The 14,846-nt window shown below is 28.1% G+C and overlaps 7 protein-coding genes across 7 annotated transcripts; 6 read left to right on the forward strand and 1 right to left on the reverse strand.

Moving 5' to 3' along the window:
- The first annotated feature begins 575 nt into the window (after positions 1 to 575).
- LOC113791115 (very long chain fatty acid elongase 6-like) lies at positions 576 to 3,301 on the forward strand. The gene is made up of 2 exons (XM_027340844.2): positions 576 to 1,315; positions 2,196 to 3,301. Exons 1-2 carry the CDS (start codon positions 893 to 895, stop codon positions 2,757 to 2,759), a joined length of 987 nt encoding a protein of 328 aa, XP_027196645.2. The 5' UTR covers positions 576 to 892; the 3' UTR covers positions 2,760 to 3,301.
- An 802-nt stretch (positions 3,302 to 4,103) lies between these two features.
- On the forward strand, positions 4,104 to 5,329 carry LOC113788434 (very long chain fatty acid elongase 6-like). The gene is made up of 2 exons (XM_027337885.2): positions 4,104 to 4,603; positions 4,681 to 5,329. Exons 1-2 carry the CDS (start codon positions 4,175 to 4,177, stop codon positions 5,248 to 5,250), a joined length of 999 nt encoding a protein of 332 aa, XP_027193686.2. The 5' UTR covers positions 4,104 to 4,174; the 3' UTR covers positions 5,251 to 5,329.
- Positions 5,330 to 6,288: 959 nt separating this feature from the next.
- LOC113788447 (uncharacterized) lies at positions 6,289 to 7,103 on the forward strand. The gene is made up of 3 exons (XM_027337898.2): positions 6,289 to 6,513; positions 6,607 to 6,678; positions 6,746 to 7,103. Exons 1-3 carry the CDS (start codon positions 6,398 to 6,400, stop codon positions 7,038 to 7,040), a joined length of 483 nt encoding a protein of 160 aa, XP_027193699.2. The 5' UTR covers positions 6,289 to 6,397; the 3' UTR covers positions 7,041 to 7,103.
- Positions 7,104 to 8,047: 944 nt separating this feature from the next.
- Positions 8,048 to 8,575, forward strand: UK114 (reactive intermediate imine deaminase A homolog UK114). Its single transcript, XM_027340843.2, has one exon. The coding sequence runs from the start codon at positions 8,080 to 8,082 to the stop codon at positions 8,554 to 8,556; it is 477 nt and encodes a 158-aa protein (XP_027196644.2). The 5' UTR covers positions 8,048 to 8,079; the 3' UTR covers positions 8,557 to 8,575.
- Positions 8,576 to 10,072: 1,497 nt separating this feature from the next.
- On the forward strand, positions 10,073 to 11,678 carry LOC113788438 (uncharacterized). Its single transcript, XM_027337890.2, has 4 exons — positions 10,073 to 10,597; positions 10,702 to 10,942; positions 11,025 to 11,297; positions 11,389 to 11,678. Exons 1-4 carry the CDS (start codon positions 10,498 to 10,500, stop codon positions 11,669 to 11,671), a joined length of 897 nt encoding a protein of 298 aa, XP_027193691.2. The 5' UTR covers positions 10,073 to 10,497; the 3' UTR covers positions 11,672 to 11,678.
- A 423-nt stretch (positions 11,679 to 12,101) lies between these two features.
- LOC113788441 (uncharacterized) lies at positions 12,102 to 13,422 on the reverse strand. The gene is made up of 3 exons (XM_027337893.2): positions 12,878 to 13,422; positions 12,536 to 12,793; positions 12,102 to 12,463 (listed from the first exon to the last, which is right to left on the reverse strand). Exons 2-3 carry the CDS (start codon positions 12,765 to 12,767, stop codon positions 12,129 to 12,131), a joined length of 567 nt encoding a protein of 188 aa, XP_027193694.2. The 5' UTR covers positions 12,768 to 12,793; positions 12,878 to 13,422; the 3' UTR covers positions 12,102 to 12,128.
- Positions 13,423 to 14,028: 606 nt separating this feature from the next.
- On the forward strand, positions 14,029 to 14,840 carry LOC113788446 (uncharacterized). The gene is made up of 2 exons (XM_027337897.2): positions 14,029 to 14,267; positions 14,340 to 14,840. Exons 1-2 carry the CDS (start codon positions 14,168 to 14,170, stop codon positions 14,741 to 14,743), a joined length of 504 nt encoding a protein of 167 aa, XP_027193698.2. The 5' UTR covers positions 14,029 to 14,167; the 3' UTR covers positions 14,744 to 14,840.
- Positions 14,841 to 14,846: the final 6 nt, after the last annotated feature.

A 14,846-nucleotide genomic window follows, 5' to 3' on the forward strand; every position in this document is an offset into this window, starting at 1 on the left:
TTTTGTTGTTTCTGGTGCAAAATGTTGCGTAATTGAGGAAAAATCACATCACATCATCATTGGGTTTTGCTTGTTTGTTTTTACAATTTTTTTTTCTCTTTGATTAATTAACGCACATCCCCACGATAATTGATTTTTGGTTCCTGCAAGTTAGAAGAAATTAGAAAAATTTCAATAAATTTTTTTTTGCGTTTTTCGTCATCAAATCTTACGATAAGATTCTCACGGTGTTTGTATCTGGGTGCATTTTTTTTTTGCCATTTTGGATGCAAAATTCAACAAAGAAACAAACGAATAAACCACTACATTGTCTTCGTGGAATTTCTTTTCATTCTTTCATTTCAATTTCGTTTCAATATCAGTGAAAACAACAAAACAAAACAAAAAAAAACACATTTTTCTTTCAAATGAAAACAAAAAGCAAACAGCGCATGCGCACATTTTTGAATTTTAATATTTTTTTTCGATTGATATCATCGTCGCCGTCATCATGTTGGCTGTGTCTGTCATATATAAATACAATCACATTTCTTCATTTTTTTGTTTTGATTTGATTTCGTTCTCTTTCTTCTTCGATGAATCGATTTTTAGTAAAGTTTTTGACATTGACTTTGACCATTACTTTGTCCATCATTCAAATCATCATTGTTGTTTTGGTGATGATTAGTGAATATATATTGGCCTGGTTGAAAAGAAAATCATTTTTTTAAAATACTTTGTTAATCAATCGATCATTGATCGATTTTTTTTCTGTCATCCATTTGTGACCAAGCCATCCATCAAATCATCATTATTTTGTTGCCTTTGAACCAAAGAAACTGATCTAAAAACATCAACGAAAAATCAAGAATCAAAAGTCAAAAAATCAAGAATCAAAAACCCGAAAAAGAAAATGTCATTATTAAATAATTTATTTAAAATGAATGATATACGTTATCATTATTATTATCGTGATATACCAGCCGGTAATTATACATGGAATTATGATTATAGTAAATTTCCCGGTTTACAAATAATGTTTCCGGGTGAAATATTTGTACAAAATAATACACGTGAAATTGTAATGGCATCAAATAATTATTGGCATTTATCTATTTATATATCGATCGTTTATATTATAACAATATTTTCATTAAAATTTATAATGAATAAATATTTTGAAAAAGGTTTTGAATTACGACGACAATTGATCATATGGAATTGGTTGTTAGCAATATTTTCATTAATGGGTACTGTTCGTTGTTTACCTGAATTTATACATGTTTTAAAAAATTATGGATTTTTCTATTCATATACACAGAATACTTATGTACAGGTAAGTTGTGTTGTTATTGTTTTAACAACAAAATTTAAAATTGCTTTTCATCATCATCATAATCTTTGTCCAGTTTCAATTGTCTTCAAAAGTGTTGTTTAGTTGCAGATGCAGCAGCATTTAGCATCTTCAAAATATTCATTAAGCCATTAATCGATGATGATGATGATGATTTCTGAATGATAGGTGTGTGCGCAAGGTGACATTCTATTTTCCATAAGATTATCATTTCTTCTTGAATTAATTTCACATTAGAATTTTCAACAGGTTTTTTCCCTCGTTGCTTTTGAATAATTCTTTTAGGTTTTTTTTTTAGTTTGTTTCAATTGAAAAAAAACTAATTCAAGGTTAAATTTTCCACTCATTTTCCAACAAACTTGGTCAAACTTTGAGTTTTTGGTTTGCGAAATTTTTTTTTCATTTTGCCAGACTTGATTCACTTTTCCCTACATTTTTGAACGATATTTAAAATTTAAATTTTACAGCCAGAACAGAAACTGAACAGAACAGTTAACACGTGCGAATATTTATTGATCTTTTTATTAACACCTTGATTTCTCAATATCGATTTTGATTGATTCTAATTTTATTTTTTTTCCCCAACTAAATTGAAATGATGAAATCATCATGGAAATGATGATTGTTTCTTGTCAAATTTTTTTCTGTTTTTCACAATGAAACTTTTGAAAAATTCAATTGTGATTTTATTAGGAAGATTTTTCTGATTGGATTTTGATTCAAGTTCATCCGAATTGACAGTGTTAACATTGAGTCGAAAGGAAAAGATTTCGAAAAGCTTTTTCTGATTAAAACTTGTCAAATTTTTTTTCTAAATTTTTCTAATTCCTTTTTTTTTCTTTTTGCCTTTAATTTCTCACAGGATATTCGTATAAATGCATGGTATTGGTTTTTTACATTATCCAAAGCACCGGAATTAATTGATACAATGTTTATTGTATTACGTAAACGACGTTTAATTCAATTACATTGGATACATCATACATTAACATTAATTTATTCATGGTTTGTTTTTGGTGATGTACCATCAACAGCCAGATGGATGGTTAATATGAATCTATTTGTACATACATTAATGTATTCATATTATGCATTAACAGCAATGGGTTATCGTTTACCAAGACAAGTTAATGTAACATTAACAACATTGCAAATCGTACAAATGTTATTCGGTTTTTATATTCATATTGATTGTTTACGTTTAAAATTAATTGAACAACCATGTGATGTTAGCCTAGCTGTTGCATTAACCGGTTTTTCCCTATACGGACTATTCTTTTTATTGTTTATGAATTTTTTCATTCGTACATATATAATACCATCATCGAAAAAAGCCGTAAAAGTTGCAATGGCTAATGGTAATGCTATATTTAAAGATTTAAATAATAATCCAAATGGTAAAGAAGTGATTAAAAAATTACAATAATCAACCATCATCAATTGACGATCATCAATTGACGATCATCAATTGACCATCATCGTCATCAACGATCATTCTCATCATCAACGACATGTTCAATTCACACGCACACACTTAATGATGCTCAATCAAATCCAAATCAAACTACGTAATCGTTAACGATTATCATAATCATCATCATCATCAAAGCGATAATATTTATTATTTTTACCTACGAAAAAGCCAAAAAAAAAACTCATTACATTATTATTGACGTCAACAAACAGCAACAAATGATGAATATTATTGTTGGTTGCGGGAAAAACCCCTTTTCAAATCTTATTCACAAAGAATTTTTTAATTTGCAAAAATTTAACCCTAAACTTTCCATTTTCATTCATTTTTTTCTTTTGATAAATTTATTATACTCTCAACTAAACTTACTCAACTCAACTGACGATGATAATCATGGCCATTGATTGGCTTGTTATTATCAAATTTTTTCATTTCATTCTTTTGATTATTTAAATATTTTGTATCACTTTTTTATAAATTAATTTGATAATCTTTCTTTTTTTGTAATTTCACATGACTGAATGGATGAACACAGTGTTAAATTATTATTATTATTATTTTTGGTCAACAAAAAAAGGGTGAAATTAAAAATTTTTTTCGAAAAAAAAACCTGACTTTTTCTTTCTGTCCTGGATTTTAACTAAATCTTTGATCTTTGAACTTTGAAAATGTTTGAAAAAACAAACAAGCAACAAGCGACAAATCAATCAAGATTTTGATAAGAATCTTTGATTTCGTTGTTGCTAGTTTTTTCTAGTAAAATCACAGTCTGATTACAAATCAAAACACACACACACGACGAACAAACGAACGAACGAAATAACACTTATTTCCGTTTTGATTCAGCAATGCATGGACACAATAGGAATTTCGAGTTGTCAAACACAACAAAGATATCGTTGTCGTCGACGACGACAACGATATGTACTTTTTTGGTTATCGAATATAATATTATGTATATTTAGCTATAGCCAACAATCAAAAACAAACATCCAAACAAACAATCCAAATGTCAACAGCATTCAGCATTGTTGTTTTGTGTGTCTGTGTGTGTGTATTTTGACATTTGATTGTCAAATGAACATCATCATTATAATAATAATAATTAATAACTTTACAAACAAACTTTTCATATTCGTTGATTGTTGTTTAGTCGATGTTGATAATTGGTGATAGTTTTATTTGATTTGGTTTGCAGTTTTACAGTTTTCAATCATTGATAATTACCATATCATCTTGGTCCGTGTGTGATTGGTTTTTGGTTTTTTTTTTGGTTTTTTTTTCTTCTTCTTTTTTTCCAAATCAATTTTGTTTGTGTTCATTCTGGATCGAACAAATCGATCAAACGGATCGATTTGAAATCAATCATGTTTTCAATGCAATCATCATTGTTCAATGATATACGTTATCATCAATATTATCTACAATTTCCAAATGGGCATTATAACCATACGATTAATGATTTTCGAAAATTTCCCGGTATAACAAATATTTTTGAATTTGAAAAATGGTTTGCCAGAAATTTTCCCAGAATTATGTTATTATCAAATGAATATTGGCATTATTCGGTTTATATTTCGGCTATTTATTTGATTATTATACAAATATTAATACGTTTGATGAAATCAACAATGAATTATCAAAATGGTTTTCAATTAAAACATCAATTAATCATATGGAATTTAATAATGACAATATTTTCATTGATTGCAAGCATTCGTTGTTTACCTGAATTTGTTTTTGTTTTAAAAAATTATGGTTTCATTTATTCATATACACAAAATACCTATGGAAAGGTAAATTGGATTAATCAAAATCCGGTTGATTGATTTTTCATTCTGTTTTTTGTTTTGTTTTCCCCCTTGTATTACAGGATATTCGGCTTTGTATTTGGTATTTATTTTTTACCTTATCCAAAGTACCTGAATTAATTGATACCATATTTATTGTATTACGTAAACGTCCATTAAGAAAATTACATTGGATACATCATACATTAACATTAATTTATTCATGGTTTGTTTTTGGTGATGTACCATCAACAGCACGGTGGATGGTTAATATGAATTTGATTGTACATACATTAATGTATTCATATTATGCATTAACATCAATGGGTTATCGTCTGCCACGACCAGTTAATATAACATTAACATCAATGCAAATCATACAAATGTTATTTGGTTTTTATATTCATTTGGATTGTTTACGACGAAAAATATTCGGTCAACCATGTGATGTTAGCCTTGCTGTTGCTATTACCGGATTCTCTTTGTATACATTATTTTTCCTAATGTTTTTGGATTTCTTTATACGAACCTATGTTTTTAAACACAACAAAATCAACAAAAATGATCAACGAACAAAATCATCCACCAACAACAACAATAATAATAACGAATCTTTCAGTGAATTATCAACGACGGAGAAAAAAATTTCCTAAAATTGTTCATTTTCTTAGCCACAAGATGGCGATAGCTAATTCAAATTTAAATTTTATAAATTTTTTCAAAAAATTAATAATTTTTATTTTAAATTTTCAAATTACATTACAATTAGCCAAGAAAAAAAGGCCAAAATAATAATAATAATTTATAATTATCTTTCGAGTCCATATTATATTATATTATCACCCAGTCAGTCAATCAGTAAGTCAATTGGTTTTAATAGTTTTTCTCATTTATAAATAAAAAAAATTGCGATAATGATAATGAACAAAAAAAAGTGAAAAGAAATTTTCAACTATAATTATACTGCATTTTATCTATGTAATTGATCTTTTGTTTTTGTATTTTTTTGTATTTTTTACGGTAAAAATTTGTTATAAAAAATAAAATAAAATTACTACCTTTATAACTACCTATGCTGTAGTTTTATTTTTTCATGTGTCAATAAAACCGATGCCTTGACCTTGCCTGTGTCGACGATGGTCAAACACATTGATCTAAAAGATCTTTATCACCGAGAAAAAATCGCTTTGATCCAATTAATTATCCCAAAGAAAAATGGTCATTCATTTGTCGTAGGTCAATCAGAAACCAGGAACTTTTATTTTCATGGATTATAATATATGTGGATTATCTCATGGATAAAATGAATGAATGAAAACAGAAAAATTTCCTGGTCCATATCTTTTGTTTCAAATCATTTTGACGATAATGGTGGTGGTGAGAAATTCAAAAATCTCAGAAATTTTCCAGAAAAAAATTGATTTTTTTGACTAATTTGACTTGACTTGAATGTCAAGGAGCCAAAAGAGATAAAGAGCCATAATTTTCATCCATTAATTAATAAAGATTTTCCATATTTTAACCTTTTTCACTTTCGGTTTTTTTTTGGTTGAAATAAATGTTTTAACCTTTGTTAGTTTGATGAATGGACTAAACGCTAATTTGTCTTTTGTTTTGTTTGGAACAAAATAAAGAGCCAAAATTGTTTCGGGTTACAACTATAAAATGTTGGTATAAATTACGGTGAAAAAAAAATAAATCTCAAAGATCAAACAAGTTGAATGTCTTGTTGAAATTTTGAAAACTTGAACAAATTTTCTTTTGTTGTTGTCACGATAAACCGAACCAAATCAAACCAAAATGATGCAAAAATCAACCATTACCATTTGCTTGACCATTATGATAATGGCTATTATTTTTGTAACAGTCAATGGTAATCTTATATTGAAAAGTAATGGTAAAAAACATAGTGACATGTAAGTTTTGTTTCTTGATTTTTCATTGATTTTCGATTAAACTAAATTTAACTGAATTTAATCCATTGCTTTTTTCCCACCATCCAAACAAAGTGTTATGATTGGCGATAAATGTCAACCAACAATTATTAAATCTGGTGACAAAAAAGGAAAAAATAGTGATACGTAAGTCATTAGAAAACCTTTCTTCATGTCCTTTAATTGATATATTTTATGTTTCTTACGCACAAAGTGTTATCATGAATCCTGAATGTCATCATAAAGAAAAAAAAGAATATATTGCCTATCCTGTTTATCATGAATATCCATCAATTATTCATGAATATCATACTGGTTATGGTTATGGCCATGGTTATGGTGGTGGTGGTGGTGGTAGCAGCCATGGTAATGATTATGGACATCAAAGTTATGGCCATAATAATAATCATCATTATGGACAAAGTCATCAAAATTATGAACATCAATATGGTAACTATCATGGTATGATGATGGATCCTGGTTATGGTGATTATTATCGTCGTAAATAAATTTAAAAAAAAAAATAGTCAATTTTAACCTTTGAAAAAAACTGCTGACCACCATTTTGAAAATGACAATCCCGGAACGCACTAGAATTAGACGGGGAAAATATTTCCAAATAGTAACAACAAACACCAACATTTTTTCAATTTTCAATTTTAACAATTTACTTCACACAATAAATTACTATTCACTGCTTTTGTTTTTTCATTTTTTTCCACTAAAATAACCATATATTATATTGAATATAGTTTGGTTATTTGCAACTCACATACACACACGCAGACAAAAGATTTTATTTGGTTAATATTAACTAAATTTTTTTCAAATTTATTTATTAGTAAAAAAATAACTAAATTATTCAAAAACCAAAAATCAAAAATCAAAAAATCAAAAAAAAAAATTATTACATCATCATGTGATGATGATGATGATATTTGTGGGCAATGAAATTGAATAATAAAAAAAAAATACGAAAACAAAACTGACAACTGAAGGTTTCGATCAATCGAATCAATCAAATTATAATAATTTCAATGTTAACAAATAGCCAATTCTCTTTAAAAAATTTTCTGATGATCGTCATAAATTATTCAATAACAAAAATTCATTTATTTTTAGTAACAAAATAAAATTTTTCCTTTTTCAAATCATAATCATTACCATTTGATAATGATGATGATGATATGGTTATATCATCATTCCATCAATTTTTCATGGTTAAACTAACATCATTGAACATTCACAAATCAAAAATCAAAAATCAAATCGAATGTATTGAATTTCTATTTGGATTTTTTTTCGTCTTTCGTCGCCGTTGATTATATATCGCGATCGATATTGAACTTTAAAAGAAATTAGTAAAAAAGACACTGATAATATTATGATATCAGTTCAAGTCTGTTTTTGCTTTTGTTAGCTCAAAAAAGCGAAATGAAAATGAACTGATATTGATAATTAGAAAAAGTACGATAATTTCGTTGATGATTTGAATATTGGTTGCAAAAAATTTTGATTTTTTCATTTCCATTTCTCATCAGCGTTTCAATGAGCAACATTTTCTTACGAAATTTCATTCAAAAATCATCAAATTTCTACCAAATTAGACGAAATTTTCAAATTTTAATCAACGAAAAAATGAGTCCAAGACGTATTTTGTCAACACCATTAGCACCAATGCCAATTGGCCCATATTCCCAGGCAGTACAAGTTGGTAATCAAATTTATTTATCCGGTCAATTAGGTGTGAATGTACGAACAGGTGAATTATTAACCGAATCAATTCAAGCTGAAGCAAGACAAGCATTTAATAATATGAAAGCTGTTGTTGAATCGGGTGGTGCACGAATGTCGGATATTGTAAAATTAACAATTTTTATACGGGATTTTAATGATTTCCCTGCCATAAATGATGTTATGAAAGAATTTTTTCAATCACCATTTCCAGCACGTTCAACAATTGGTGTTCAATCATTACCGAAAAATGCACGTATCGAATTGGAATGTATTGCGGTAATTGAATAAAATGCAAAAAAAAAACAAATCGGTCACCTTTAACCGAATTGAATCCGTAGATTTGAATTTTTTTTTTAGTCAAAAACAACTAAACTAAACTAAACTAACGTTATTAGGTCAAATTAAAAATTGAAGAAATAATTATACCTGGGTGCTTTGATAATTTGTAAACATTTTAAACGAAAAAATTAAATAAAATAAATTGGCCAATTTTTGAGCACAGAAAATACCCCGATAAACAACGACAATGTTAAAAAGTTTTTCTTTTGTTGTTCCAAATGCATAAATATCTTATATATGCAAACGCGTGTTTTGACAACATTTTGTTTTTGCTTTTGTTTCTCTTTCAAATTTTTACTTTTACTTTTCTAAAATGTTTCTCTTTCTCTTGTTTTGTTTGTTACAATTATAATGATGATGATGAAAATGGTGGTGGCGATGGAAAAAATGAAACAAAATATCTTCAATGGAGAGAAAATGAAAAAGAAATCGGATGACAATGACATTCGACAAACTTGTAGAACTTTCTTGTCATTCTGTTCAATTGAATTATCATTATCATCATTTCATTTGAAAAGCAAGGTTTCACTCCAATTCCATCAGATTGATTTTCAATGTTGTTTGAATTCAATCATCATTAGCATCGTTGTTTTCGTTTGTTGACGTCAATTGCAGTTGTTGATTGGTTGTTGAATTATTTATTAATTTTTTTTTTTGGAGAAAACAAAATGGAAAAATTCTAGCTAATCAGAGATGAAAGGGGTTGAAAAAGAACAACCGATAATGCTAATGATGATGATGACCAGAAAGATGACGACATAATTCCATTCCAAGAAAACCTGTTGATTGATTTGTTTCTTTCGTAGAATCTTGATTAGAAAAAAACAAATTTTCTATTTTTAGCTGCACCGAAGAAAAATACATTTTTCTTCTGATTAAGCAATGATTTTTCTTTTGAATTCAGATTCTTTGCCATCAAGAATTTTCCCTGGAAAAATAAAATTCTTTCAGAAAAATCTTTTCAGCAGCAAAGAAATTTCCCGAGAAAATCTCAGAAAAGATTCATTTGCGCAATGACATGGTCAATTAGTACATTAAGTTATTTGCAGAGAAAAACGATGAAATTTTTCAATTCAAGATTTTCTCCCAATAAAAATTCAAATAAAAAATTGCAATCAATTTGTTTGAAACACACATCACACACATAAAGATGATATATATTTCATCTTTGGATATTGCGATATTTTTTTTAAATTTTTATTTACGTTTGTCGAAAGTCAAGCGAACAAGCAAGCAACGAAAGTGCGTTTTTTCTCCAATAACACATAACGAATGATGGCCATCACCATCATCATCATTTATTATCGTTATCATCATCATCATCATTTGGATGTTGTTGTTGTTGTTGTCCATCCAAATTTCGATACGATCGATTGCCACTTCACTCGGATTCAATCAAAAAAAAAAATGTACTGAAGAATTCCACAACAACAACAACAACGACGACGACTTGTGATGATGATAGATGGATGGATGGATGGATGGATGGATGTGTAAAGTGTGTAAAGTGTGCAATCAATCCAAACGAACAAAAATCAGGCAGCCCATCATTTTGAAACGATAAAAATAACGTTTGTTTTTTTGTTTTGGATTTTTTGAAGAAAAAAACTAAACAGAAAAAAAATTTGATTATTTTTAATCTTGTTTTTTTTGGTGATGGAATGGATGGATAGATTTTAACTTTTTTCATTTAACTTTTTTCATTTCTTGTGATAAAATCTGATTATCTGGTTGTTCAGAATCTGAATGAATCTTCTTCTTCTTTGAATTTCTCTCGTGTTTCTTTTTTCTGTTCCGTGTTTTGATTTTGTTGTAATTTTTGATTTTTGTATTTTTGTAATTTTTTTTGTAAATTACAAAACAAACAAACGACAAACGAAAAAACAAACTATGATTAATTTTAAACATTATAATCAACGACAACGATCAACATCATCGACATCATCGTTATGTAATACGAATGTTTATCGATTCAAATCAACAATGTTTGGTATGTGTGTGTTTTTTTCTCTCTTGGATTTCTCTGATTTTGATTTTTCTTTTGTAAAATTCAAAATTTTTAAATTACAAAAAATTTTCTCATTTAATAAAAAGGTGATTATAAATTAATGTCATTATCAATGACAATGATAATAACGGTGATAATAATAATAATAACATCATTACAAGTAATGGCCATACCAAAAAATCATCATTTACCATTACAAAATTTTGATCTACCAATAAGTAAATGTAATAAAACACATGCTGATCAAATTGTTCGGTGGTTATATTTTTTCGATGATCCGGATCGTATTGCACCGGATAATGCTGATGCATTTGAACAATTTTGCAAGTAAGTGCCCGGTAAAAAGCCTATTTCTACCTTTATGGGGTCGAATTAATTTCTTTTCCATCTATTTTCCAACCAAACAAAGTCAAACAAATCAAAAAGAATTATATGTTAAAGAATATGCACGAAGATGTTTAGCAAAATTTCCACGTCAAGTAACAAGTTTGCTAATGTTCGGTATAATACGTAAAAATCGTCAATTTTGTAGTAAAACAAGATTGAGAAAAGAAATGATACATGCAGCACATTGTTTAAATACAATAAAACGTAAAGGTTCAAAATGTTTTTCACGTTCAATACAGGATTTTTTAATTATTAAACATATGCCCATATCTGGTCGGGTTGGTAAAACTTGTTGGTATGTTTCATTTGTTTTTATTGTTTTATTTATTGATTTTAACACGTGTTGTTTTTTTCTCCTATTGTCTTTTCATCTGAAATTCAAAAAGTGTTTATTATCAATTGGAAGAATGTTTAGTACAACAGGCAATTGAAACACCACAATCATGTAGTAGTGAAGATGCACAAATGATTGAAAATCTAATTGAAGGTTATACTGGCCAAGTTGTATCAAGTATTTGTCAAAATTATCCAAAATCACATGATTCATGTTCAAAATTATTGCAAAAAAAAGAAATGAATAAATTGAAAAAATTAATTTCAAATGAAATGACAAAAACTTATTCAATATTACCACCATTGATTGATATTTTGGATAGTATACCGCCATAAACTGAAACTAATGTCCTGAATGTTTTGTCCTTTGTTTCACATACACAGCAACAACCAGAAATAACCAGAAAAAAACTACAAAAAATCAATCATTTTTTCATTCGTTCATCGATTTTTTCTTTTTGATCTGATCAGAATCAGATAATGCTGATTTCTTCTTCTTCTTCTTCTTCACACCTTTCATTCGTCTCATTGGTTAATTGAATCATTGAATTCTCTGTGTGTGTGTGCTTGGTTATCATTTTTATGTTTTTTTTTAAATTCAAAATACTTTGTGATCTTTATTGAATTTTTTCTGAGAAAAAAATAAAAAAAAAAACTAAAAAAAATCAAAAAAGTTTTCATTCATCATTGTCATCAAAAGATGGCGCCACCAGGTCCATGAATTTTTATTTGAAATTTTTTTTAAATGAAAAAATTTGAATTGAAATTACAGAATTAAGTTTTTATTGATTATTTAATTATATTGATTATTATATGGATAATAATTATGATAAGATGATGGATTTTCTTGGTCCAATTGTTGTTGTGTAAGTAATGTAAATACAAAACTTAATAATGATGATACACTACCACCTAATAATGGTAGAATAATATTTGTCCAATGTACTAAATTTGGTAAACAAAATGAACCAAACCCGGTAACGAATGTAATCAATAACATTATAAATGAATAAATTTTCATTGTTGTTAATTTTTCACGACAAATAGCCATAAATCCGGTTAGACCAATTAAAATAGATGCGATAGCAGAGACGATAACTTGTACCGTATAAACTGATGATGAATTATCTATTTTTGTATGAGGTAAAAAGGGTTAATTTTAACAAGAAGAGTTTATCAACTGTACAGGTAACTTCTTACCATTAAAATTTAAATCATGTTGAAAAATTTCCAAACCAAACAATGAATTTCCTTTTGGTAATGGTTTCGGTAGAAATGTTTGTCGATCCATTAGAAAATATGAAACCAAACGGATGAAATGAAATATTAGCGGGAATAATTGTGTACCAGTAATGCCGAAAATAGTTAGGAAAAATGCTTTTAAACAACGAAATTTTGATGGCCGTCTACCGGTTGGATCCAAACAAGTCATGATTTCTGTTGTTATGGATAATCTTTCTACGAGGGAAAAAAACAATGGTTATGCAAAAAAATGATGAAAAAACACTAATAAACCAACCACAGACAAGAATCATAACTTACATTTGAAATTTGAATGTGAAAATTTAGAAAAATTTAAGAAAAACAAAAATGAAAACTTGAAAGAATTACACTGAGCAAAACAAAACTATGCCAATCAACCAACCAACCAACGGAAAAACAGATCAGGGTTAAACGTAAAAATAGAACTGCAATTGAATTGAACAACAACAACAAAAACAACAAAAACACTGAGATCTTCTTCACACCAAAAAGAATGGATGTCTTTCGAAATAATGATGGTATGTGAAAATAGACGAAGATCAAGAGAAAACACCACCCTCACTAAAATTTTTGTTCAAATTAATTCAAAAAGACAATGTTGATGATGATTGATTGAATTGAAAACATTCACCGACAACAATCCTTTTTTGAAAGCCAAAGAAAATTGATTGAATTCAAATTGAACATTGATGGTATCCATTAACGACGATATTCTATGCAAAAGACAAAAACTACTTTCTCTTTCATTTCATAGTTTTTTCTTTTTCATTTCGTCAACATTGAACGTCAAGTTGCCCATTTTGGTTACGTTCAATTCATTTGCTGCTGTTGTTTTTGTTTATTTTTAAATTTAAATAACACCATTCTGTCTTCATAATTCAATGAAGAAACAAAAAAACTTGAATCAACGCCAACGACAACGATATCAGGCGTCATATTGGCGTAATGATGTTTTTGCTGATGCTTTCAGATTGATGTTTGTTTTACGAAAAACAAAAACAAAAAAAAAATTCGTGTGTGTGTGGGTTCAAGATCACGACAAAGCAAACATTTCGATTTCAACCAACTTGATTTCCTTGGAGTATTTTTTTTTTTCTTCTGTCGGTCGCCCACACAACCAGAAAAAAAATTTGAAAAACAAAAAAAACAAAAATTCAAAGTGGAAAAAAAACTAAAATGAAATGGCCAGGATGGGCAAGATTGGTGATTTATCGTTCAAAATCTTATCTGGAATTTAAATTGAAAAAAATAAATAAATAAAGTGGACACAGGTAATTGAAACCAAGGATCGTCGTTGTTGTCAGGTAAATTTTTTTCTTTTTTCGTTCAAAAAGATGTACAAAGAACTTTGACCTTTGAATTTCAAAAAAAAATAAAACTTTTTGAAAAATATTCAGGTTGAACCGGAATCTTTTTCTTTCCATAAGAAAAAGAAAAATTTAAAATTTTTCGAAATGAAAATTCGGTATAAATATGGCTAGATATTTTTCAAACAACTATGGTCAGTCGTCGGTCACTTCTTTTGGATTTTGACATTCACAGTTTGAACAAACAAACAAGCAAAACAAAATGATTCAGCAAACATCGATGTTAATCATTTTGATGATGATGGTAATTTTGTTACCAAATCTATTTGAATCAAAATGTTGGCAAAAAAATACTAAACGAGGTAAGTTTCCAAGAAACTTTCTTTCGAAATTCTTTAACAAAAAAAAATCCCATCAATTCCGAACCAAAATAGAAGCAAATCGTGATCAATATATATGCCGTAATCAATTATTTGAACCGGGACAAAAAATCGCCGATCCAGAAAATTGGGATTGTTATTATGATTGTAATTATCGTCAACAACCATGTTATTCATGTTGTCCAAATGGTCAAGTATTTAGTTCTAAACAAAATGATTGTGTATTACGTTCAGCATTTCAATGTCAAAATCAACCATTACGTTATCGTTGTGAAGGACGTGGTTTGTTTCGAAACACCGAACATTGTAGAAAATATTGGGATTGTCGTAATAGTAATGTTGATGATGAACCAGTTGAAGAAGCATGTCCAGATGATTATCATTGGGATGATTTGAAAAAAATTTGTCGAAAAGATTCGGAAATTCCATTAATTTTACGTACTTGTAATGATAATTAAATTAACACTGTGTCACCTACACACACACACACACACACACAGCAAGCAAATTTCCTTGATTTAAAAATAATAAATAAAAAATTGGATTAAAAATCAATCGATG

The sequence above is a fragment of the Dermatophagoides pteronyssinus genome, unplaced genomic scaffold, assembly GCF_027571235.1.
Source record: "Dermatophagoides pteronyssinus isolate colony J.1.1.1.1 unplaced genomic scaffold, Derpt_VIB-CSIC_2022.12 sq0025, whole genome shotgun sequence".
NCBI classification, from domain to species: Eukaryota; Metazoa; Arthropoda; class Arachnida; order Sarcoptiformes; family Pyroglyphidae; genus Dermatophagoides; species Dermatophagoides pteronyssinus.